At 36.7% G+C, this 26,742-nt stretch overlaps 1 protein-coding gene across 1 annotated transcript; it reads left to right on the top strand.

The window, feature by feature from the left end:
• The first annotated feature begins 518 nt into the window (after positions 1–518).
• Positions 519–24,604, top strand: LOC113963246 (mucin-5AC-like). Its single transcript, XM_027674208.1, has 28 exons — positions 519–573; positions 3,483–3,545; positions 4,475–4,540; positions 4,952–5,213; positions 5,609–5,723; positions 6,349–6,439; positions 7,290–7,399; positions 7,618–7,834; positions 8,756–8,881; positions 9,364–9,481; positions 10,310–10,448; positions 11,489–11,599; positions 12,780–12,849; positions 13,529–13,666; positions 13,751–13,915; positions 14,343–14,437; positions 15,216–15,342; positions 16,082–16,337; positions 17,807–17,859; positions 18,243–18,343; positions 19,153–19,304; positions 19,734–19,872; positions 19,960–20,073; positions 20,595–20,774; positions 22,019–22,258; positions 22,920–23,076; positions 23,268–23,396; positions 23,762–24,604. The coding sequence occupies exons 1-28, from the start codon at positions 519–521 to the stop codon at positions 23,890–23,892; spliced, it is 3,720 nt and encodes a 1,239-aa protein (XP_027530009.1). The 3' UTR covers positions 23,893–24,604.
• Positions 24,605–26,742: the final 2,138 nt, after the last annotated feature.

The raw sequence follows: 26,742 nt of genomic DNA, 5'->3' as shown, positions 1-26,742 counted from the left end.
TAATGCTGCGTCCCCACATATGAAATACTCCACACCTCCTCAGACTTCAGAAATCGATGAGGGTTTTTGCCAACGATCCCTGGCATCAATTATAGTGCTTAAAAACTTAGAACAGTTGCTTGCATGCCATCTGCGTAACTGTAAAGCAACACCAAATTACATTTGTTCCAGGACCTGCTCTGTGTGGAGGAGGAGTTGTGTTTTATTTGTGATCATGTTATGTTTCTTTATTAGAATGAACCTTAACAAAGTATGCGTACGTAAATGTATTTACTCCTCCCAAAATGCAAATACCATTGGCCAGTTTCTGAGGAAGGAAGAGCATCCTCTGTTTACCTGTTCATTTGCTAAAATCCCCCAAACCCCACCTTTCTACACTCTCTGAATCAATCTGGGACCGAAGCCAAAGTCACCTACTATATAAGAACGACAAAGCACAGGTGAACTACTGGTCCTGATCAACTTTAGACCCAACATCCTTGTGCCAAACTCCAGTCAAGATGGGGTTTGGCAGGGGGATGTCGTTACCAGAATGGGCTTTCCTATTAGCACTGTGCTTTGTCCATCAGATAGGTAAGAAGTTGTCTTTTTTATTGGGAAAAGAAAAAATACTCTGTTTAGATCTAGTAATATATTTTAAACAACTATACACATTGATTCATTTAACAGATGGTGGCATTTAAACAAGATTTCTTTATATATTTTCATTGAACATTTAATGTCTGTCTGTTAACTGGACTGAGTTAATTTATTATTGCCTCAAACTTCTGTATTTAACTACATTTGGAAAGTAGCCTTGAAGATCAAATCCAAAAGAACCATTATTCATGTCTTAAAATGTCGGGTTTTCAGTATCGCTTATGCCTTACTAAAGCATTTTATTCCTGTTGCATTTTTTATTAGGATTCATTATGAATGTTATGGGGTTTTTTAAATCTAAAACACTGCATTTTCCAGTTGCTAGATCAGACCACTGGTCAATCTTTTCCAGTATTTTATCACCTACCAGGCAGGGGCTAATACCAGATTTCTCAAGGTTTCTTGTAACTTCTTTTGCAAAAGAGGCTAGGAATAAATATTCATATGGCAAGGATTTTTAGTAACTAATTGTGTCTTTATATTTATATATAAATTACAGATATTGAGTATGAGCAGGACGGGGAGATTTATCTGACACATACAGTCCATCATTTTGTATGGTTTTGTTTTCTCCTGTCAATATTGTATCCATCAGGGCTGGTCTTGGCAGTTTTTACTAACATGGGTAATCCTGTTAAGTCATTGGAATCATTCAAATTGAAACTACTTGCATGAGTACAAGCTTGATAAGTCAGTCTCATTCATGTACAGTAATTTCTGCCCTGTCAGCTAACATTTTTAAATCCTCAGAGTGCCTATGTAAATTTATATTGCATATAATTTTCAAAACATTGAGAAGTGCAAGTCTAATTTTAGGCTGCTTTATAGTTTGTGCAATAAATGCTAAAATACTGGCAAGTTGATTTGTATTGTACTTGAAAATACAACAGTCATGTAGAGTATAAACTTATATTTAGAGTTATGCAATGTCAGTGAAAAGCATCTTCAGCCATTTATTGAACAAGAAAGTTATGTCTCCTGTGCAGTGCTAATCTGCTAAGCTGCTTTGAAAAAATGAGTGATGGTTAGACAGTGTCCAGCAAACACCTCTTTATTTGAATCACAGCCATTGAAAATATTGTCCAATGTCCTGACTAAAGAACACTAGTCCTATCCCATGCTAGCTCCTCAAACATTTTGTGCCTGTCTTTATATTAACTTCTATAAATTGATCATAACAATAATTGCATATGTGGATTGGCAGCTGAATATAGGCTTAGCAAGATGCATCCAAATATTCTTAATAATTATGTTAGTTTCTAAATTATCAAATAGTAAATTATCTTAACTATTCTTACAACTGAGAGACACTTATTTTTATAATAGTCAACAACGTGGCATTGTGTAATTGCTGAATAAACCAATGCAGCTAGAATTTCCTTGGGAATCATGTATTTGCTAAGTAAACAAAAGCCTTTCCTTGAGAAAAATTAACAGACCAAAATACATGTATATACTGTTTTGTTCTGTTACAAAGGTTCCCACGCTAGAATAAACAAACCCTCTATGATTCTATGCCTGCTGAGATTCTTACAGATGTGTTGTGTGAGAGCAAACTTTGTCCTATTATTGGGACTTAAAGAGGTATTTCTCTCACCTGATAAGTATCAATTATAATACTATGAATGCCTTTACTTACTGTTATTATCTATGATACACAAAAATGAGCAAGAAATGGAAAATGGTTAGGCTCTGCCTGCGTTACTTCTCTGTACATCACTAGCGGTCACACATAAAGTTAAAGAGAAAAGAATTAAAAGCCTAGAGCTGAAAGAAACTGCAGACACTGCAGCAACTTCAAGCTATGGTGGGGCTGCTCAGAACTCTCTCTTCCAAAGCCAGAAGTCTCTTGGAGTCCTCTTTTGGAGTGGGGGCTTGAATTCCTTCAAGCAGGCATTCTTCTTCAGCTCTGGGATCAAACACTGAATCTGCTTATATTGTTGATGAAGTTATATTAGAAAAATATTTTTTTTAAAAAAGGTGCTCCTGATCCAGTTCTTTTAAAGGCAAAGGTAATTGTTCAGCTTTCATAGAGGTGCATGGGCTGAGGTTCTTCAGTGGAGAAAATGCTCAGCAAGGAACGTAAGCACCAAAGGCAACTGGGGTTTATGGCACTTCCCCCTCTTCCACAAATTTGACTTCCAGTTCAGTGATATGGTTCTTATGGATCCAGTTCTAAGTCAGGCAACTCTTCTTGCCCATTGTATAAAGAGAAAAAAGGCTTAATTTAGGGCTAAATTACACAAGCAGTTCTGCTTTGATTGAGAAATTCTCTAGATACCTACAGTGCTCATTCACATAATCCAGATAAGGATTCAGATATCAGTCATTTCATCGCTTAAATCCTGTGAGGATTTAGAGTTGGCAGGTTGTAGGTACATGTTAGTCAATATGTTCCAAGCACAGTTATTGCATGCTAACTGTATTCAGTCCTTCACAAAATAAAGTTGTAGCCTTTCAACTTTTACAGAAAATGCCTGCCATATTTACTCATAAAATACAAGAGCTTATAGCACCAACCCGGGAGGTCAGAGTCAGTCTTTTTCTAGGCTTCAAAGCATTCAAGTCAGAGTTTGTCAGCTCTCAAAAGTCTTTGCCTCAGGTGGGGTAGCAAGAACCCTTGGTCAAATAGACTTACAGCACGATGCTGTAAGGTTTTCTGCAGAGAAGAGTGAGTTTGAACTGTCTTCTTTAACCCTGATCCATTTTTTCTGATGTGATAATTGACTCTCCCCTTCATTTTACAGAGATGTATTTGGGTCTAAATGATTTGCTTTAGAAGTTCAGATACAGGACAGATACAGGACATTACTCTTAATATGCTTTTTACAATTTTTTCACAGGAGGTCAGATTGGAATCCAAATAGGAGGCAAATTCTCTGGGGGTCTTCTACAAAAACAAAATGGTACGTTTATTTATACTGTATATTTGTACTTATTCACTACATCTATACTAAATACTAAAAATGCCTAAAAAAACCTTCTCAGCATATTGCCAGTAGTGTCAAATAAAGAGAAATGTGTGTTAACAAGCCTCTCTCTCTCCCTAAGAGTAGTAGTAGATTTATTAGGCACCAACTACTACACACACATGGAGTATGGTTATATTTGTATAATCATAGTTAACTAAGAAAACAGATGTGTGTTTGTAGAGGCTGTATGCATACGTGCATGAAAGTGTATCTATAAAAGTCAAAGTGGAATATATGTGCAGGATGTTTGGTTCCTTATAAATAAGGAAATGAGACCACTTGAGTCTGCTGTAAAATCAGTGGCTGATGTTGGGAAATCAAAATGTCAGTCTATCATCATTGATTTTCACCATGTAATGATTTGTGACCATCCTGTACAACTAATTTCTGGTCATATCAAAGGGTTTTCAGTCCCCTAACAGAAATGTGATAATTAAGGTTTTTATTCCTTTCTTAGAAAGAGGAGGTGTAATAAGAAGGCAACTACACTTTTGTAGCAGTAAGAGGCTAATTTTGTACAGCTTAGCACTTTGTATTGTTCAGTCTGTCTGAAGCACTCCAATGTGCAGAGCTGTGAATTTCTGCCTTCCTAATGCAACACAGAGTTTCATAAAAGAGTCAAAATTAAAATGCAGAAAATGCAGATCATCACAGTTGAAAGCAATATCTTATGATTTAACTATTCTGAGTTTGAATTTTAGTATACACTTTTAACCTGACCCATGGCCTGTGGAAAATAAAACAGGCATAACATTGTTTCATTGGATCTGGCATATTAACTGTCTAGTCCTTTCTAGGTCTATCCTAGTTGCAAATTTTGGTATTATTGTACTAGTTTTTGTTTTCTTTCTTTTTTTTCCTAGCTTCTCTCACAGTTTCAGCGAAGCTGAACATCATCCCATCATTGCTGACAAATCTAATAGTAACACGTAAGTAAAGGAAATGAATATATTCAGCTAATGTTCAGTTTTAGGGGATATAGACAGAGGAATCTAATACAAAGGGGGAAAGACACTGGTAAAGCAAGTCATCAATACTTAAGAGGAGAAACAGGGTGATTAAGAAACATAATCCTAAACTATTGCCTTAGCTGAAATGTGGATAACTAATTAAGATCTAGCTGAACATAACTAAAACCATTTATGGGGCATAGGAGTAACAGATGTAAGATGATGGATGAAGGAATACAAAGTATTATAATGGATAGGTAGAAAATTACAAATGGAGGTAGGCAGGCAAAAACTGTTCAATATAGAAATGAAGCCTTGGAGAAGCTGATTTTCACCATGCTAATGCTGGGAATTTTAAGTCGTTCTTTAACATCTAGTTTTAATTCACAGCCTCAAATCCTGCTCACAATGGCCGTGTATGCAGTACATGGGGCAACTTCCACTTCAAGACCTTTGATGGAGACATATTCTACTTCCCTGGGCTCTGTAATTATGTTTTTGCCTCCCATTGCAACGCTCCCTATGAGGACTTCAACATCCAGATTAGGCGTGAAGTGGTGGCAAATGCTCCAACAATCAACCGTATCACCATGAAGCTTGAAGGTGTAGTTGCTGAACTAACAAAGGGTGCTGTCATGATCAACAGCAATAGGTAAGTTTATTAGTAACACTTGTTTGGTAACCACAGACTTTTTTTCAAACTTACCAAGTACTTTGGTGTATTTGGGGAGAAAAAATTATGTGTCCTTCAGTAAATCTGACAATTTTACCAACATAAATAAAAAATAAAATGCTATTAATTCCTATCACAGAAAATCAATCTTTCCTTGAAATATTACCTGAAAAATAAAATTTGGATGAAAAATCCTGAGAAGTTGATCCAAATTTAGATCTATATTTGATAGTGTTGGACCATCTTATTTTTCAATTGCTTTTCTTAAAAAAAGAAAAAAGGCATTATTTTAGAATCCTACAGATGCTGGATACCACAAGCTTATTAAACATCTGGATCAGAAATTAACTAGCATTTTTTCTGCCTTTTCTTAGAGTTCAACTGCCATATAGTCAATCTGGTATTACAATAGAGAAAAGCAGCATTTACGTGAAAGTTGGCAGCAAAATTGGTGTTGTGTTATTATGGAATGAAGATGACAGCATCCTGGTAAGAACTATTCCTGGACTGCTCTACACCTTCAGAGACTAGAGCTAATCTTTGATTAGGCCAGTCCCTATCTCTTTAGGAGGTTACTACTGCCTTCTTCTCTCATACTGTTGAGCAATTATTTCCTAGTAAAGATAGGCTTGCATCCAAGTAGTCCTAAAGAAAATTACATGGGTTTATACCTAGTGGATAGCAGATGACTGAGTAAATTAGGATGAAAAATCACTTTCACTATATAATTAGCTATTGGTATTATTATAGGGCCTAATTACCCCTTTAAATATGTATATTTCTAGCAGAATTTCACTCTCCTAGGACTTCATTTTTGCTGAGGATTTGATTTTCTTCCTGAAGAATTAATAGAAAGAGGCTGAGAGCAGTATAGATACAACAGAGAAAACTGAAGTCTGTGTCAATAGCATCGATAGCTTAGACTCCGCCTTGAAGGTCAAATCCAGGCCAGCTCTTTATTCTGTCCTCCAGATTTGAATTCAATTGCTAAATAAAATACCACAGATCTGACAAAAAATACTTAGTGGCAGCAGGTGCAAGTCTTTTCTGCGGTCTCGAATATATTTTAGAATGTTTATACTAACTTCTATGAACTTACTATCCATCATTTTAGCTGGAATTGAATGAGAAATATGCCAATCAGACTTGTGGACTTTGCGGGGACTTCAATGGCCTTCCAATTTACAATGAGTTCTTTTCAAACAGTAAGTTTTTTAAACAAAAAAAATTGGCTTGCAGGGTCTCCAACATGCTTTTTTTGTTTTGTATTCTTTTATCTCTGACATCATCAGCATTCCTCTTTCCTATCCTGCTAAATTGTTTACTCAGAACATATGATTCAATCTCTGTTTAAAGATATGTAGTACAGAGATCAGATCATGTGATTTAATACTTTAAGTGTAAATATAGTACTGGTGCTAACAACTGATTGCATATTTCTTGCATGCCATTTTTGTACACCATTTTGGTATATCTAATTAGCTAACTCCATAAAAATGATTGAGGTTTTCACTAATAAGATAAATAATACAGAAATATAGTCAATAAAACAAAAGGCAATTGAATTTTGTAAACAGTACATTTCTTGTTTCAGTTCTGTCTTAAAATTGGTATATCCACAATTCCCTGCTGAATTGCATAATCTTTGTAAGATCTTTATCTTTTTAAACAATCCCCAGTTTGAGCATTTTCCTAAACCTTGTCTTACACCAGTCTCTGTTTTTCAAATCCCTATTTAGATTTTTTTTTCTCTTCTCTACATGGACTCAATATAATCTGGAAAGAGTTTGTTACTTTTCTAGTAAAAATCCTGGTGTGCATCTAGACATAGTAGGCTGAGAATTGTTTTCTAATGTTTACTTTTTCCAGGGTGCTGTGCAAAGTAAATTGAGTCAGTGCTTCCTTTGGAAGGGGTGATGATCACATTAAAAGACTTAATGGAACTAACTGCCTTGTCCAGTCTTGAGCCAAATTCTTGAGAGAAGAAAAAAAAATAACAGGCAGTTGCACTGAACAAAACCCCTCAACCTCCATTATTAAACTTCTTTTCTACAGATATTAGGATGTCTGCCTTGCAATTTGGAAATATGCACAAAATGGATGGACCAACAGAACACTGTGAAGACCCCACTTCTACGCTGCCATCTAATTGCTCTGATAATCTTGTAAGGATCTTTTTACTATTCTTGTATTTTTCTTTCAAATTTATCTGTTCCCTTTTACAGCTTCAGACAGGTGAACAGGAAAAGCCCTCAGGTGACAGTAACTTAAAGAGGGCTATAAGATTCTATTAAATAATAATTACATAAAGTAACAATACCAAGAAAAAAAGAAAAAAGCTTCTTTGCATTTACTGGATGTTCTTTACTTTTTATCTCCAAAGGATGACATATGCCAGAAAACACTGACCAGCTCTGCATTTGCAGAATGTAATGACCTTGTTGATGTTAGAGAGTACATTACAGCTTGCCAAGATGACTTGTGCCGCTCTGAAGAATCTGAAAACGCCTCATGTATTTGTGACACCTTTGCTGAATACTCCCGGCAGTGTGCTCATGCTGGTGGGCAGCCCCTGAACTGGAGAACCTCAAAACTGTGCTGTAAGTATCACTAGAGACAGCCTTACTTCATGCTCAGTAACTAACAAACATCAAGCTCTCAAATGATGCTGAGGATGCCTGAGAAGTTACAGGCCATTCAAGATTGTATTCTTCAGGGGATTCTGATGTACAAGTTCCAGCATGAAGACTTAAAAAAAGCTAAGGATTTTAATGCACACTGGATTAAACACTATAAACACTTACATGGATACTAATGAGAGTTGAAGTGTGATTTAATTAAATGGGACAGTAAATGAAGCAAATAAAGGAGAAACAAGAATAAAAAATGAGACAAGCTTGCTTGCTTGTATTCCTGTTTCTCTCCTTTTCTCATGGTGGCTACAGCATTTCTTGTTCTCAATTATTAACTGATTGGGTCTTCACAGGTGTTCGGCTGGTTAAGCACTTTTTATCTCCTCTTGCTTGGTAGTGAGGAGTTTGCACTGATTTAAACACATACTTGATTATTGCAGGGTAGCTGTTTATACTGTCACCTGCATTTGCTCCAAAACAAAAGCCCATAAGGTACTACTTGCCCAGAGAATGGTATCAGAAAATGAAAATATGCTAAAGCTTTAGGAATTAAATCTTACATTTCGCTAGCAATACAGGTGTTTGTGGGAAGGGAGCCTTCAATAGAAAGACAGACCTTGCTGACTTTCTGGGGTCATTACCTTGCTGTCCCTAGAAATTCAGTCACTGAGCCAGTTCTGCACTACTCATGGAATGCACATCTCAACTGTAAAATATGGATCTAGGTGATTAAACTTGCAAATTTTGAGAGCTGGTAGTCAATCTGCAGCTTAGTGCGCTTTTTTATCTAGCTGGAAACCTTAAATGGATACATATATTTACATATATAGTGAAGTAGAAATACTTTCAATTGAAAAAAATCAATCTTTCTTCCTTTTTAAATTTCAGCCAAGAAGTGTCCTTATAACATGCAGTACGAGGAGTGCAACTCCCCCTGTGCTGATACATGCACGAATCCTGAACGATCTCAGTTTTGTGAAGAACACTGTATTGATGGTTGTTTCTGCCCCCCAGGCAAGTTCTAAAGTACTCACATCTCTGATCTCGAAGAACAATAGCTTACCTGTAGGATTTGGGCAGGTTCCATGTGGGCTTTAAATCTCATGTATTTACATTTTTCACAGCTGCAAGTGAAAAGCATTTGTCATGTCTCAGCTGAGAAAAGATACCTGAATTAATTGCCAGTACATGTGCAATATTTAGAAAGCAGAAAAAAAAGAACAGCAAACAGATCAAGACCAGTCTTTCAACCAGCCACCTGTGCTACAATAAGTCCCTCTTTCAGAACAGGTGGAATTTAAGAATACAAAAGTTGAATCCTTCACTGAGCAAACTGACATAGTCATACTGTCCTCAGCATTGGTATATCCATTTACAACAGCTGCAGATCTGCCTCTAAGATGATATTAAGGATTTGTAACAAACAAAATGGTGTATAGGAAATGCCTCTTTAATTCATCAAGGTTATGTCTTTTTTTTTTTTTTTTTTAATCTAGGGACTGTATTTGATGACATCAACAACTCTGGCTGCATTCCCCAGCAGCAGTGCTCCTGTATTTACAATGGCAACACCTACGCTACAGGAACTTCTTTTTCAGAGCCATGCCAGACCTGGTAACCTTTGCTGCTTTTCTAACTCACTATTTCCTCTCAAAAATTTAATGAGTTTAATAGTTTATTATATGCCATTGCATCATTGGTAATTGACATGTGTATTTAACTGACCGCTACAGTTCCAAAATACCCCTAAAGAACATTGTTTGTTTTATTTAGCAACAGCCGTAACTTGCTTTGCACTCTAACTCATGGTGATCAAAGCAAGGATTTACAATGTTTAGATTTCTCATCAGTCAATTGAAATGATTCCTCTTTGTTTATTTTGTTCAAACATTGGGATTTCTCTAAGAGGAATGAAGTTGCAGTCATTAATGTATTTGCAAATATTTATTTTCTCTGGAGAAAGCAAGGGATGACATAATATAACCTCCATTTCACAACTATTAATCCTGTACCTGTGCACTATCACATCACTTTAGAAGACAGACACAACCTGCATCAGGAGTAAATGTGAAATTACATTTCCTTGTTTATCAGTTTATGATAAAATTATATTAAAAAAAAAGAAAACAAAACAAAAAACCCCACAAAAGCTATTTCAATTTGTCATTGTGCTTTATGTTAGCTGAAAACAACCAAACAATTATTTATCCAATACCTGTTTTGGAGAGTTCACCTGTCCAAAGATAGAAAACAAATAAGCAAGGTGAATGGTTACCAGAGTCATTCCATCACAAGTTCACAATGTTTTGGAAAGTCTTAAGTCTCGATTCACTATGTGTCAAACTACAGCCTGAAGGGAAAAACAATAGCAAACCAGCTGAATCTAACACCACTGTTACTCTGTGCCACTGTTACTGATTTCAGCTAACTTTATTCTTCCAGTACCTGCAATGGAGGCCAGTGGAGCTGCCAAGACATGTCATGCCCAGGAACATGTTCAGTAGAGGGAGGTTCACACATTTCCACATATGATAAAAAACGTTATGATCACCACGGAGACTGCACCTATGTCCTTTCTAAGGTGGGACTCAGACGTTACTATGTCATAAAGCATCATACATTTATAGAAAGAAAACGTGATCTCAATCAACACTTCTGCAACTTAGCACTTCTGACATGCAGACATTAAATTACCTGCCACTTAGTCAGATGTTTACTATGCTGCCATTCAAATGACAATCATCATTTAACTAGTAGGATGTCATGCAACTATATACAGTGTTCACTGGAAAATTTCCAGTTCTGTGATAGAGTAATTGAAGAGCATTGTCTTTTTAAAGAATTTGCTTAGTATACATTCTTCAGTATGATTAATCCAGCTTTCTTACTGAATTGCATAATTTTTGTCATGTTACTCTATCATATGGTATTTGGCCAAATGGTATCAGTCTGAAAAATTACACCAACAGTTCTTAAAAAAAATAAATTTAAGATTTTAAACCAAAATTTGTTTCATTTCTGTGAAGTTCAAATAGAGAAAATCAGTTCAAGTTACCCGATACATTTAATTTTGGTTTTGAACATTTTTAAAGGAAATAGAAAAATTAGAAGTTAATGATAATTAAAATATTTAATTGCAGGCATGTGTAAGTGACATATTTTGATCTTTTAGGGGCTTTTTCCATTCGTTTTTTGCTTTCCTTTTTCCTCACCTGCGCAATTCAGTAAAATGAAATAAAATGTTGTATGTTACTGTTCACCTGAGACATGTTTTATCTGATATTTTTGTCTAGAATAGATAGCAGCTACAGAAAGATGAGAGTTACAGTAGAATTGAATCAAACATCAGAAGTTGGCATGAATAAAAACACCAAATATGAATACAGATAAACATCTTGATATCCATATGGATATAATCAATAAAATACAGATTCTAGTTTTCTTGTTCCTAGTCATTACAACAGGGCAAAATTGAATCTGCAGCCAAAGAGGGTCAGGGATTTGTGAGAGCGTGTATCTTCTTCAGAAACAGAAATATTTTCTCAGAGTTGAGAGAAGATTTTACAGGGAAAGCTACTGTAATTAGATTTTCATGAAATAACTGCTGGCATTTTATTTCAGGACTGTAAAGACGAAACATTCACCATCCTGGTAGATCTACGCAAATGTGGCCTAACAGACACCGAGACATGCCTAAAGACAGTGACCCTCAACATGAATAAAGGACAAACTGTAAGAATGCAAAATAAGCATATTAAAAATATGGAGAGAAAAGTAACTAGGTCTCTATCAGTCAGGGAGCTGCATTTCTTTGTCAAATGTTCAACATATATGATGACCATGTATTAATTTTAATCAAGAAACTGATTTTGTTATGAAAATCAGATCAACCATAAATTTGGCTTTGTGGAATTTCATTAAGAAACACATTGTACTCACAAAGCAGAAAAAAAGCTATTTTCTCTCCTAATTAGATGGAAAAAAACCCACAAGTTTTGAGGTTAGTAACTACAATTACAACAGTAAGAGATGTAATTCATAACTAAGATGTGTTCAAAGAAAACAAGATGATGCAATCCCCTAAAAAACTGAGAAAGTCACTTTAAAAGTTATTCTTTTGCGGCAGGGAAAATTAGTAAAGGGTACAAGGTAGAAATAGGGAGGAGGTGAAATCACAAAAACCTACCCTTTTTATTGAATATCTGTTTAATCAATATCACCATTATTACTCTTTGGATTATAGTTATTCTTCACACATGATTGGCAGTCCAGAAAGCCAGCCTGGGCTGCACTAAAAGCAGTGTGGCCACCAGGTCAAGGAAGGTGATCTGCCCCTTGACTCCGCTATGGTGAGACCCCATCTGGGGTGGTGCATCCAGCTCTGGGGCTCCCAGCCTAAGAAGAACATGGACCTGTTGTAACAGGTCCAGAGGAGGGCCACAAAGACAATCAGAGGGCTGAAGACCATCTCCTATGAGGACAGGCTGAGAGAGCTGGAATTGTTCAGGCTGGGGAAGAGAAGGCTCTGAGGAGATCTTAGAGCACCTTCCAGTCCCTAAAGGGGGCCTACAAGAAAGCTGGAGAGGGACTTCTTGCTAGGGCACATAGAACAATCACTTCGTGATTTTTTGGGAGTGGCTTCAAACTCAAAGAGGGCAGGTTTAGATTAGATATAAGGAAGAAATTCCTCACAGCGATGGTGAAAAACTGGAACAGGTTTCCCAGAGAAGTTGTGGATGTCCCATCCGTGGAAGTATTCAAGACCAGATTGGATGGGGCTTTGAGAACCTGGTCTAATGGAAGGCGTCCCTGCCCATAGCAGGGAGGTTAGAATTAGAAGACCTTTAAAGGTCCTTCCCAACCCAAACCAGTCTGATTCACACAGTTGCCTTTTGTTCCTCTTCCTTAATAGGTCATTGAGGTCAGACCTGATGGTAGTGTGTTTGTGAACTCCATCTACACCCAGCTGCCCATGTCAGCAGGTATTTTTTTTTCTACAACAGTGAATGATACAAGTGCTTTTGAAATAAAGTGAAATGTTTGGTGTCATAAAGAAATGAGAGACAGTACAAGCATAGGCAAGAGTTTAAATAGTAGTAAACAGCATTTACAATCTCCTGATTTGATCACTCTCAGTTTTACTTCCTTCTCACCGCCCGAAATTGAATGCAGAAGACATATTTTTACCTCTCTTATCTCTTTTTTTTAACTACTACCCCTGTGCTCACACTTGCTTAGAAAGAAATTTGAATTTTGCTCTGTTTCAGTAACTAATGATTCCATGTGATCTGACCCCCAGATCTCCTTATTTTCCCGCTCCAGCACAGTGAGGGCTCCAATGTATTCTGTACAGGCTTAGAAACAAAAATAGAAATATTCTTTTTAACTCTCAGTGCCGTACAGTTTTTCCTACTTATTCTCTTTGAAGTAGTAATCTCTAATGGCTTATGTTCTGGAAGCAAATAAAGCTAATAACTTGGTAGCTGCATGTAGATTTTGAACAATAAATTTTGATTTATATTTCTGATTAATTTTCATAAAGATTGGCTTTATTTCACCTCAGAATTTGCAACAATTGTGATAGAAATTCAAGAAGAACAGTGTCAGGTTTTCAGCATTTGACCTCATCCTGAGAGTGATCATTTTGTTTTTCATGTGTAGCTAATGTCACCATGTTCAGACCTTCATCATTCTTCATGATCATGCAGACAAACTTTGGGGTCCACCTTGAAATCCAGTTCATACCTATAATGCAAGTGTTTGTGCGACTGGATCCTATTTTCAAAGACCAGACTTGTGGTAAGTGCATGAAATATAAGAACATCTTGATTAATGCCTTTTGTGTAATATGAGCAGTATAAACTTCTCACTGCTTTTCAACAGGTCTCTGTGGAAACTTCAATAATATCCAAACTGATGACTTCAAGGTCATGAGTGGAATAATTGAAGGAACAGCAACAGCATTTGCTAATACATGGAAAACTCAGGCTTCATGCCCCAATATCCAGCAGAGTTTTGAGAACCCTTGTGCACTCAGCATTGATAATGGTGCGTGCTTCTTAGAATTTTTTCTAGTTTGCTTTTTTCTTCTGTTTGCTCATCCCTAAGGAAAACACATCTGTTGGAAAGCAAAGATAAAAAATAAAGATTTACATATTTGGTAAAAACATGCATCTGAAATCAGAAACAAATATTCAAAAATGAAAGCGCTGAAGATAAGTAACAAAATAAAGAAAGAGTCAGAGGAACACAGCTGAAGGAAACTGTAAGGTCAAACCTTTTATTCATCCCCTTCAGCAAGTCCTCTTCTTTGGTGATAGGAACCTTAGACCACAAGCTGAGTGAAAAAAAAAAGACAGAGAAGGAGAAATTTAACAAAGTGTCAGAATTGGCTTCATAGACCAGGGCACTGTGGTTTTGTGACTAATGAAATACAAAGAGCAATGTGCATTTGTATTGTTTCTTCTTTTCACAGAAAAATACGCTCAGCATTGGTGTGGACTGCTAACTAACAGCACAGGACCTTTTGCTGATTGCCACTATGCAGTGAATCCCGATGTTTACCACACGGTACTTTGTTAGATTGTTTTTCCCTTTAGAAACAATAGAAATGGAATCATTACAACTAGCTACCAGAAAAGGACTGTTCCAGACATGTCTTATGCAATGCTTGTATTTTAATTTCTGTACTGCAGCACTTCCTTCTTTCAACATGTGCTTCTGTTTGTGTTGTAACATTACCTTATTTCAATTGTCAGTCTTGGCTTCAAGATCCTGACTTGTTTGCAAATGAAAAGGCAGGTATTTACTCCTGGAAGGTTTTACACATATAGCAGAAAGCCTATGTAAACGCATGTCAAATGCTTGTTTGAGTATCAGTGAACTGTCATCTCATTAGCCTGGTATCTCATTAATAGCCACCTGGCACAGAATGCCCATTACCTAATAATCATCATTCTGTTATCAATATGTTGCAAATCTTTCTTCTCACTAGGAGTCATCCAGGTACAGACACCAGCAAAAGGATGTGTCTGAACTGCATGCTGTGAATAGAGCTTTGTATGCTATTGTGCAGCATATCCGTTAATGTGTTTCAGAGGACCATGAAGCTGTTAAATGTATAACAGACTTGAAACAACTATTTCCTAGTAACAACTGCAGACATGAACTGAATTTCCATTACCTGCATTCTCCCCTGCCAGGAAACTTAGACAAAGATTAGACAGTGATAAAAGCTATGTTACTGGGGTCTATGCGTAAGCATATCTGAAGAAGGATTAGGGAGTAAGACCAGAAAGATAATGTTCATTGTTCAGTGCCGAGACTTTATTTTTCTCTCCATTCTTAGAACTGCATGTTTGACACATGTAACTGTGAAAATAGTGAGGACTGTCTGTGTGCAGCCCTGTCTTCCTATGTGAGAGCTTGTGCTGCAAAAGGAATCCAGCTGCAGGGATGGAGGACTGATGTCTGCAGTAAGTACTCTTAACTACCCCATTTCCTAAGAACACACATCAATAAAAACTGCTGATCAGATATTATTTTCTACTCATTTCTAGACAAATTAGCAACTGTTGAGGAAGGAATTTTGTTAAGTGCACTCCTGGAAGTGATTCTCTGCTGTCCCCTTAGGATCACTCCGTGTCTAGCAAGAGTGAACAAGAACAGATGGGAGACATAGCTTGATTGGGAAAGGGACTGCTGTTATGAAAGTGCCTCCACCTGTTTCTGAACTTTGAGTTGCACTACAGCTTTGTCAAAAGTTGTTGTAGAGAAAATGTGACATATTAGAATAACAATACTTATAATACCACTTGCAAATGAGAGGTCTTTGAAGCTGCATGCAAGGTTCTGCTCATCCAGTGTGTCTGTTTTCAGCACACCAGAAGACATTCAGGGAGACATCTTGTCTCATACTTCAAGGCGTTTAGGAGTCTTGGCAATGAATGGCAACACCAAATGGAACTTTCTGAACTTTCTGAACCTTCATTTGAAAAATTATTTTCTTCTTTGCAGGCATTACTTACTCCACATGTACAGTAGCTTTTCAGATCTAACTCTGGAAGTATTCAGAAATACATTTACATGAAAGATGCAACATAAGCAGACGTGCACAGTATTGTTTACATGTTATTTCTACTGCCTATGTTGGTTTTTTTCCCATGAGAATTTACCATCTAGAATTAACAAGCTATTTTATTTTCCTCTCTCAAGCAAAATACACCACCTCATGTCCCAAATCCCTAAGCTACAGCTATACCATCTCTTCCTGTCCACCCACTTGTCGGTCTCTGAGTGAGCCTGATGTCACATGCAACATTAAGTTTGTCCCAGTTGACGGCTGCACCTGCGTAAACGGAACCTACATGGATGAGAGTGGCAAATGTGTGCCTGCTAATGAATGCCCCTGCTACTACAGAGGATCTCCCATACCATTTGGAGAAGTTGTCCATGAAAATGGGCAAGTATGGTAAGTGAATCTTTTGAAAAACATTCAAGTAATAGCATACCTAGTTTCTCATTAAAATCTGTTACATTTAAGGTGGTTTCATCCTGTCTCCTGAATTTCAATACAGTGCTCCTCTTGAATTTCTTCAGCTTTAAGTTCTTTCATTTTCAACTTTTATGAATGGTATATATTCCCCTGAGCTGCGAGATAGGGACAGAAGCAGAATGAAGCCAGTACAATGAAAAGTAAAATCGTTAGAGACCTGTTACATCACTTAAAAACAAACAAGCCTATGCCTGTGGGGTCCATCCAAGGGTACTGAGGGAGCTGGTGGAAGTGCTCACTGAGCCACTTGCAATCATTTACCAGCAGTCCTGGCTAACCAGTGAGGTCCCAGTTCACTGGAGGTTGGCAAATGTGATGCCTACCTACAATAAAGGCCAGAAGGAGGATGTGGTGAACTACAGGCCTGTCAGCCTGACCTTGGTGCTAAGGAAGATTATGGAACAGATCCCCTTGAATGCCATCATGTGACACATACGGGACAACCTGGGGATCAGGCCCAACCAGCATAGGTCTAGGGAAGGCATGTGCTGTTTGCCGAACCCGATCTCCCTCTATGGCCAGGTGACCCACTTAGTGGATGAGGGAGAGGTTGTGGATATTGACTACCTGTACTTTGACACTAGGGCAGTGATCGTCCATCTGTACTGGGCATTGGTGAGAGTGCACCTCAAATCCTGTGTTCAGTTTTGGACCCCTCACTGCAAGAAAGACATTGAGGTGGTGGAGTAAGTCCAGAGAGGGCAACAAACCTGGTGAAGGGTCTGGAGCACAAGTCTTATGAGGCACGGCTGAGGGAGCTGGGAAGTTTAGCCTGGAGACAAGAAGACTCGCGGCACCTTATCACTCTGCACAACTATCTGAAAGGAGGTTGTAGCAAGGTGGGGGTCTGCCTCTTCTCCCAAGTAACAAGTGATAGGGGACATGAGGAAATGGCCTCAAGTTACACAGGGGAGCTTGAGATTGGATGTTAACAATTTCTGCACTGAAAGAGCTGTAAAGCATTGGAACAGGCTGCCCAGGGAAGTGGTTGAGTCACCATCCCTGGAGGTATTTAAAAGACATGCAGATGTGGCACTTAGGGACATGGTTTAGTGGTGGACTTGGCAGTGCTGGTTGGACTCAAGGGTCTTTTCCAATCCATATGTTTCTATGATATTTCTAGACTGACAGAGCAATTATATTTATGGGCATTTTTTATTTAATTCCATAATTTTTTGAGTATAAATTTATGACAATACCAGCAAGGAGAGATCTTATGAGACTGTAAGTAACAAGCAGAGATGTATACTCATCACGACCTATGAATTTTCCTGTTAAGCAATAATGGATATCATATGAGAGCAGCACGTGTAGTGTTATTGAGGGAAATTTTTTCCTGAGACTGCAAAACAGCATTTTGGAATATGTTTTTTCCTCTCTCACAGCTCTTGTGTCCAGGGAAGACTGAATTGCATTGGAGCACCGAATCCAACTTCAGGTAAAAATAATCTTCCACTTATTTTTTCCCTTTGTCAGATTTTGCAGAAGATAGTTCATAGAATTGATTCTTCTTAATGGATTTTTAATAGAAGTATTTCTCATTTAGTTATAGTGCAACAGTTATCATAAAAGGCAGGAATGTGCCTACATTAATCATAAGACCTCTTTTTACATAAAAACTTTTTTTTCTGAAATACTGTGGAGTTTTTTTCCTGAGAATTCAGTGCTCTGAAGTGTATTAATCAACAGATTGAATAGGGACAACAATCTCTACTAACTGAAATATGGAATTTCCAAAGAATTTTTAGATGGTTTTAATGGCTACATCTGTGGAATAAACTCTATGCCATTTCTTTACTACTCTCACTTTCCTTCCTCTAGTCTGTGAATCTCCCATGCTCTACTTTGACTGTGGAAACATCACTGCAGGAAAAACTGGAGCAGAATGTCAAAAAAGTTGCCAGACTCTGGATATGCAGTGTGTAAGTATGTCATGGCTGAATGGTGCTTCCGTGTTTTCTCTGTGCTCTTACTGCTAAAGTAATTGATCCATTGGATCTACTCAACATCTACAACACAGATACTTTATTCTCATAGCAAAAGCCTAAAACAATGTTATGAAGCATCAGCACTGGGACCCTTAGATCAAAATATAATAAAGTAACATCCAAATTAGATCTTGAGATTAGTGTTTACCTTACTTCAGCTACTGCAGGTAACCAGAACCAGTAGTGAAAAATCTAGGGCTCTATCACACATTTGAATTCTGTAGGAGAAAATTAGTGGCTAAAAACTGTCTAGGAGAAAATATTCTTTCTCATACCCTGCTGCATTTGTGAACTTCTTGCACATCTAACAATAGTACTCCACCTAGGTTCTTGGTGGCCACATGGCATTTCTTAAATAAGTATCATATCAGATAAACAGATTTCAATGTAGCTCAACCAAACCAGAAAAAGATTTTAGTTATTTTTCTTTTTAAAAGTCCATTCGATCACAAATCACCCACTACAAAGTGCAAGATCCAATGTATTTTAAATTTCACGGATTCCACCAGAACAATGAGGATTGGCATACATAAAACATTTATCTTTAACAGATTTATATTCTATTAATTCAATGGCTAATAACTTCCTTTTTGTTCTGTTGTTCTAGAAGTACTTTATAGTTCTCTCCCATTTAACCTGGGCAGCAAAAAGAACATATAAAGACATTTTATGAGAATTTAATCTTCCTTTTTTTAATGTGATTATTTCATTCTGAAATTATGTCTTTCTCTTGTCTTTTCCAGTATAGCTCACAATGTACATCGGGCTGCATGTGCCCAAATGGGCTTGTGTTAGATGGAAATGGTGGTTGTATTCCTGAAGACGAATGTCCTTGTATTCACAATGAAGCCATGTATCAGCCTGGGGAAAAGATCAACTCTGACTGTAACACCTGGTAAATACATCTGTGGAAGTAACATTCCTGGTTCCCTCATTTGTCTTTCTAAAGACCTTAAAATAGTGCAGCAGTGATGAAAGATTTGGATTGCACTTTTAATCAGTTGATGGATCCTCTAGTTTTGGATTACGCAGTATGACCAGGTTGCTCTCTGATCTATATCAGATGGCCAAAGCACAGAATGGGAAGAAACATTTAGGACTACAGGGTTAATTAAGTATCTTGTTTTGCAGTTAATGTATTCAGAGTAGCAGAACAGAACTTTGTTTTAATTCTTTACATGAAAAATGTATAAGACTACTTTAACTCCATAATCAATATAACGTATACCAGGGGTGAGTTGCCAAACAAACACTGATTGCTGGGGTATGTCTACTCAAAACAGTGAGTTGTTCTATTATTAATATATTTTATTCTCTTTTCTAGTGTATGCAAGAATAGGAAGTGGGAATGTACCAAAAATCAATGTCTGGGCACTTGTGCTGTTTATGGAGATGGTCATTATAATACCTTTGATGACAAAACGTTCAGCTTCAATGGAAATTGTGAATACACACTAGTGCAGGTACTGATAGTTAACAATAACAAGTGTGAGGTAATCTTGATGGTGTCTGTAAAAATAATATATTTTTAAATGTTATTCTCTACCCAGGACCATTGTGGAAAGAGTGGCCCAGCCAACGGGACCTTCAGGGTTGTCACTGAAAATATTCCTTGTGGCAACACTGGGACAACTTGCTCAAAATCCATCAAAGTCTTCTTAGAGGTAAGAAGATTTTGCATATAGACCAGTTTTGTTCTGTATCTGTTAAGGCTTAGGAGAAGCCTAGGTATCCACTGCTTCAAGGAAGTTGGAAAATATTTTAAAAAGCAATTCAACTATTAAGTTAGGTTTACATTAGATGCAAGTGAAATATTTGGTAGAGCTTCCTAGCTTTCTATATTTTCCATTTCCCACACTATCTTATACCACTCTTCGTAAAACTATGGAAAAATAGTTTTTAGCAGCAAGTTAGCCTATCATGTCAGAATATTCTTTTATTCTATGCAATGTAGTTCCTCCATGATGGTCAAAAGACCCTTTTTAGGCCTATGCCATTTAAAATATCTTTTACCACATTTCCAGGAACCTGAGATTTGAGCAATATAGTTTTGAGCTATATAATTTTGCCGATTTGTTTTCATTATATAAACTATTCATAGTACTCTTAAAAGCAGAAAAACATGTTTGAGAGCACAGCTGCAGCTACTGAGCTCATTTCTAATCACCTTTTCCTCCTGTTTCAGAGCTATGAACTGATACTTGGTGAAGAACATGTCAGTGTAGTACAGAGAGGACAAAATGATGAGGTGCCATACACAATCCGTTATATGGGTATGTACTTGGTAATTGAGACCACAAGCGGACTGATCCTCATGTGGGACAAGAAAACCAGCATCTTCATCAAGCTCAGCCCTGATTTTAAGGTGTGGAACTAGTGTTTAAATGGCAATATACAGTCCAGATTTGTCTGGATGTGAATTTTGTTGAGACCCTGCCAAGATCCCGAACAGGTGATGTCTTTAGCATTGCTGCAGGACTTCCCATGTTGTTTTCCATTCCTCTGGTACCTCAGGAAGCTATGGTGTCCTTCTGCTGTTCTGAGCTCTGAAGGCAGCTTTCAGTGCCTATTTGGCCTGACAGAACTTGAGTTGGGAGACCACTATTTTGGACTTTACTTTGTTAAAATTACCCACTGAACCTTGGTAAAGGTTATCAGACCTTATTAAAATTACATAACTACATGTGTATAAATCAACTGAGTAGTTTTGATCTTGAAAGTAATACATTATTTCCTATTCTCATTGGCACAAAAGTCAAATTGTCATACTTTAGGAACAAGGAAATGTATTATGAGTGAATATTTTGAGTGAAAGCCTCTTATATGGTACCACATATTTTTCAAGCTTGTAACTACACAGGTGATAAGGAAAATGCATTCCCATTGTCATACTCCTTTTCCTAGCTTATGATACATAAATACTAAAAACTGTAGTAAATAAGGAGTTTGCTATCCTATTGTATACCACAGCGACATTTAAATTAGACATATAAATAAAGTGTACCTTCAGTACCATAGGTTCTTTTGCTACCTCACCCACTGGCATTTTATAAAAATAGTAGTAATATGGAAAGTATGCACCTTAGATTCATAGAGAAAGCATAACATCTATTGCAGCCTATCACAGTTGTACAGATCCATACATTTAGAATGAGGGATATTTCTGCATGTGCAAGGAAAATGTTATTTCTTTTTATACTTGTAAGCATTCTTAGTGGTAAAGACACAATGAGTAGATTATGTGGCTGAACTGGTAATACTTATGACAGCTTTTTAAGGCTGGTTTTTTTATATGTACATCTATTGTATAAAATAAGGCTTAAGTGTAAATCTTAATCAGCTGAGTCCTCATTTTCTTGTCAAAGCAAAAGGTTACAATAACAAAGATGGTTTTATTGTTCAGATTTCAAAGAAGAAAAGTCAAGAGCAGTATCCTTTTAGCCTTAGTGGTCATGATCTGTTGCTGAGGAAACAGAGCATGAAGATGTTCAGGACCGATAGAAAGGAACGGCACCATTCCAAGAGCTGCATTTCAAGTATTATTTCAGTCTCAGATGTTGTTTCAAGTTTTCTCACATCCATTATTATTTTATTTACTTCCTTTTGCAGGGCCAGATCTGTGGCCTCTGTGGAAATTATGATGGCAACAGCATCAATGACTTTACTACAAGGAGTCAATCTGTAGTAGAGAATGTCCTAGAGTTTGGAAACAGCTGGAAAGTATCCTCTACATGTCCTGATGCTAACAACATCAAGGACCCATGTTCTACCAACCCTTACCGAAAGTCCTGGTCAGAGAAGCAGTGTAGCATCATCAACAGCAACGTCTTTGCTGCCTGTCACTCTCAGGTATTACTAGGGCAGAAGTTTATTGTGTGAAAACTAAGTCTGTGTGTCACTGAAGGTGCTATCCTCACATGTTTTAACATGCATGCCTCACTTATTAGCATGTTTCACTTCAGATAGTGTCAGGAAAAGTTCAATCTGAATCCTACTCAGTGGGACAGATGTATAGTCCCTACCTGTAAGAAATAAAAAGACATTTAGTTCATAAGAATTATCCACATATTACAAAAGAATAATAATTTCATAATTACTATGTATTTCCTTATAGCCTGACTTGAATAAAAATTTCTCATATACCAGGTACAGAACACAAGCTCAACATAGTAATAACATAGTAATGAAGTATCAGCATAGCCTTTATCTGACAATAAGTACATACCAGACATTGCCAGATAACTCTGTGCAATTGCCTAATATTTCTCAGGAAAATTAATCTAATCTTCCCCCAGGACACGTCTAGGTGTCTAAAAATCTCTCAATATATGATTTGAATGTATCATTTGGCATCAGCTCTAGCATTCAACAGTGTCTTACAAAAGAAAAAGAAATTACCAGTGTAGGCCTTCCTTCTGAGATACTACAATTTTAAGAAAATTACTCTAGCAAAGCTAAGAAAGAATTTAGAAGGCAAGATGTATAGTATTACATTTCTGTTTACTAACAGGTTGAACCAGCAAAATATTACCAAGCATGTGTGACAGATGCTTGTGCCTGTGACACTGGAGGAGACTGTGATTGCTTCTGTACAGCAGTAGCTGCCTATGCCCAAGCATGCAGTGAAGTTGGTGTCTGTGTAGCCTGGAGAAGCCCATCAATTTGTCGTGAGTTTTATGTCATAAACACTTCTTCTGAAAGTGTAGTTAAATGTACAGTGTCTTGCTGATGTCCTTGAAATATGCTCTGGGTATCTTACATCTGTGGGTTAGAATCTCACTGTGTAGATTTTTCATGCTTAAGATATTTGCTTTTTTTTTTTTTTTCTGAACATGTCCAACTTTCTGTTTCCCCTTAGCACTGTTCTGTGATTACTACAATCAACAAGGAGAATGTGAATGGCACTATAAGCCTTGTGGAGCCTCCTGTATGAAGACCTGTAGGAACCCAAGTGGAAAATGCCTCAATGACTTGCCAGGTTTAGAAGGTAAAAAGAGCTGCAAGTACCTTTTAGAGGGTACATATTATTATATTTTTAATTGTTTTTAATGGAGTGTATTTCTCCCATTAGCTGCATTTGCACAATTCAACTCTCTTCAATATCATTACATCCACATGAACAGAGGCAGAGTATGGAAACTGGAGTGAGAAAGATCTCTAAGTCCTTGTGGATGGGCTCTGCTGATGCTAGTACTCTGCATTACTTATTAGAGTTACTGGAAACAAATAAATTAAAATGTTATGACAATTAAAAACAAGACCTGCAAATGCATTCTGCACAAATAAAACTTCTGCTGACAGTATCTCATTCTTACCTTTTCTACCTTGTACATGTCCCCTTCCTTCCTCCAGGCTGCTACCCTAACTGCCCACCAGACAAGCCATATTTCCATGAGGATCAGATGAAGTGTGTTAGTCTCTGTGACTGTTATGATGATGAAGATGGAAAGATATATAAACGAGATGAATGTAATATATGGTAAGACTTAACATACCAGCCTCATCATATACAAGGAAAAACGATCAAAAGAAAGTGGGAAATTGCATGTTCTGTTTACATGACAGGATTAGGCTATGCTGCCTGTGTAAAAATAACGCCTTACTATCTAATGATGGTTTTCTTACTACATTAGTAAGACGGTTTTATATGATTTTATGTTCTATTGATTTTGTTCCTGATTATATTGCAAATTCTCAGCATAAAGATACATCAAGAACAAGAAGTCCTTTATGACCAGGCTTTCTCTATTTCACATTCCTGAGGCAGGAAAAACATTGTGCCAGAACTAAAGATACCTAATAGTGACCTACTTCCAAGTATTTTATTACATACTTATATCGCTTGAGTATTTAGATTCTCCTTTTTTACCCTGCTATTTAGTACAGAAACATTGTAAGTGCAAGGAAAGTGATATGAAGGAAATAAGGAAAGTTTTCCTTAAGATTTCTACCTGTAGCCTTGTGTAAAATTTAACTTCACTTCTATTTATAATTTTGGGTTTAATATAAAGAAAGATTTGGAAAAATTATAGCCAAAAAGAAGCCAAAACCAACCGGACACTAAAGGAATAAGCACAAATGAAGTGCCTTGCCTTTTGATGCCAGTATCTGTCAGAAAGATGACTAAACAAAGTACATCACAATCAAAAAATATGGGATTTTATGCTTTCTATTTCAGTGAGTGCACATCAGAAGGTTTACAGTGCAAGTTCGATGATAAAGGTAAGACAGCTAAGAAAAATTATTAAGAAAATGAAATATTGGATATTACCTTTTCATAGATTCCTGACAATAAACTTCTTCTGAATTACAGCCTGCCACTGCGTTTATGAAGGAAATAGCTATAAATATGGTGAACTCATCTATAACACCACAGATGGAACTGGATGGTGTTTCAGTGCAACATGCGATGTCAATGGAACAATAAGCAGAAACATCTTTAAATGTGGCATTTTTACAACAACCCCATTTACATTTTCTACAAGTCAGCCTACAACTACTACTTCAGGTATGCATGAATAATCTTTAAAATAACTGAAAAATTTCTGTGAGTGACTGAAAATTACCTGAAAGGGAGGACCTTCTCATCAGTTAATGGCATATAATTTTACTTGAAAATGTTGACTTCTGCTGGAGCCACCAATTCACCTGGCAGCTTCAGTTGCCAAAGAAGACCATAGTAAGGATGTAGAAATGAGTACAGCATTTCTTACAAACCCAATCTCCACTGTTTCACCATGGTTTTTCCAGGGGAAAAAAAATAATAGAACTTATTAATAATTGCATCCTGGAGAATCTTCTCATTTCCTGGCTAACAAAAACCAGCAGTTCTAGACCAACTTCTGAAAACATGAAAGACAATTGCTGCCATTTCTTAAACTACAGAGCACATTACTGCCAACTGAAGATAAGAAATTTAGTTTGAGGAAATGCTCAAACTATTTATAAACATTGTTTAGAACCTTTCCTAGTTGTATTTAACAACCAAATCAACAGTTTCCTTCTACTCCTGCAGTACACTTCTACTTTATTCCTGCAATTAATTCATTATAGTGACCAAATTCTCAGTAATTTTGAGAAATATTCACAAAAAATTATACTACAGGAAGAACTAAATATTCAAATTTAAGTCTTCTGTTAAGCAACATTCATGTGAAGAAAGTGGTATTTATTCCACATGGTCATCTTCATAATGCTAAGAATATGAAAAAAATCTTATTAAAATAACTAGAAAATACTTATTAGATTATAAATTTCATATATACTATATGTGTATTCTCTATTATAATGCACTATATGCAAAATACATATATGTTAAATATATGTACTATATTTCAGGTTTATAAATATGTTACATGTTATAATATTAAAATAAGTAGAAAAGTCATTATTCTGTAAAAATGTTTTAAAGTCTGCACGGTTATGCAGTTAAGAGTAAATAAATACAGAGATAATAGCAAGGAGAATAAAACCTCCTCTACTTATACCATAGAAATCATGAGATTATATTATCTAAGTACTAATGTACCACACAAAGGATATCAGATTAGCTTTATTCAGCTACAATTTTTTAATAGATGTCACAGAAAGTACCACTATAATGATAATAATATAGAGGACAGGTCAAAAACTACTTTAGAAATTAAATTCAAGACTGCCTAAGCAAGTTCACTAAAATTAAAATAGTACATTATATAAAAAATTATATACAACAAAAAATATATGGAAGATGAATAATTTTTCCTGGCACTTTCTTTAATAAGAGCAGACAAGACTTACGTTTCCTCCTTTTAATTACAGAAATGACAACTGCAACACCAGTGACAACTGTGTGTGTGAAAAATGTGTGTACCTGGTCAGAATGGTATGATTCTACTCAGCCTGAAAACAAAGAGGACAGTGGAGATTATGAAACATTTGAAAGTCTCAAGGAAAAAGGATACAGTGTGTGTACAAACCCTAATGGTGTTCAATGCAGAGCCAAAGAACACCCGGATACAGAAATTAACCACCTTAACCAAACAATACAGTGTAGTCAAAGCAGAGGATTAATATGCAATAACCAGGACCAAGAATCTAAGCAGTGCTATAATTATGAAATCAGAATATCATGCTGCAGATACATACCATGTTCTGAAATACAATCTACAACACCAACAACCACAAAAGAATTCACAACAACTACTGCTGTAGAATCAACACAATTCACAGTACAGACAAAGATAAAACCAACAACTGAAGTGCAAAAGAGTGAAGTAACTACAACATCACCAAATGACACAGAAAAAACAACTACTCCAACTGAAACTTCAGTTACAGCAAGGACATCTCAA

Source organism: Neopelma chrysocephalum, unplaced genomic scaffold (assembly GCF_003984885.1).
Source record: "Neopelma chrysocephalum unplaced genomic scaffold, ASM398488v2 Primary Assembly neopelma1_24, whole genome shotgun sequence".
NCBI lineage: Eukaryota > Metazoa > Chordata > Aves > Passeriformes > Pipridae > Neopelma > Neopelma chrysocephalum.
This window is presented reverse-complemented; position numbering and strand designations above follow the sequence as displayed.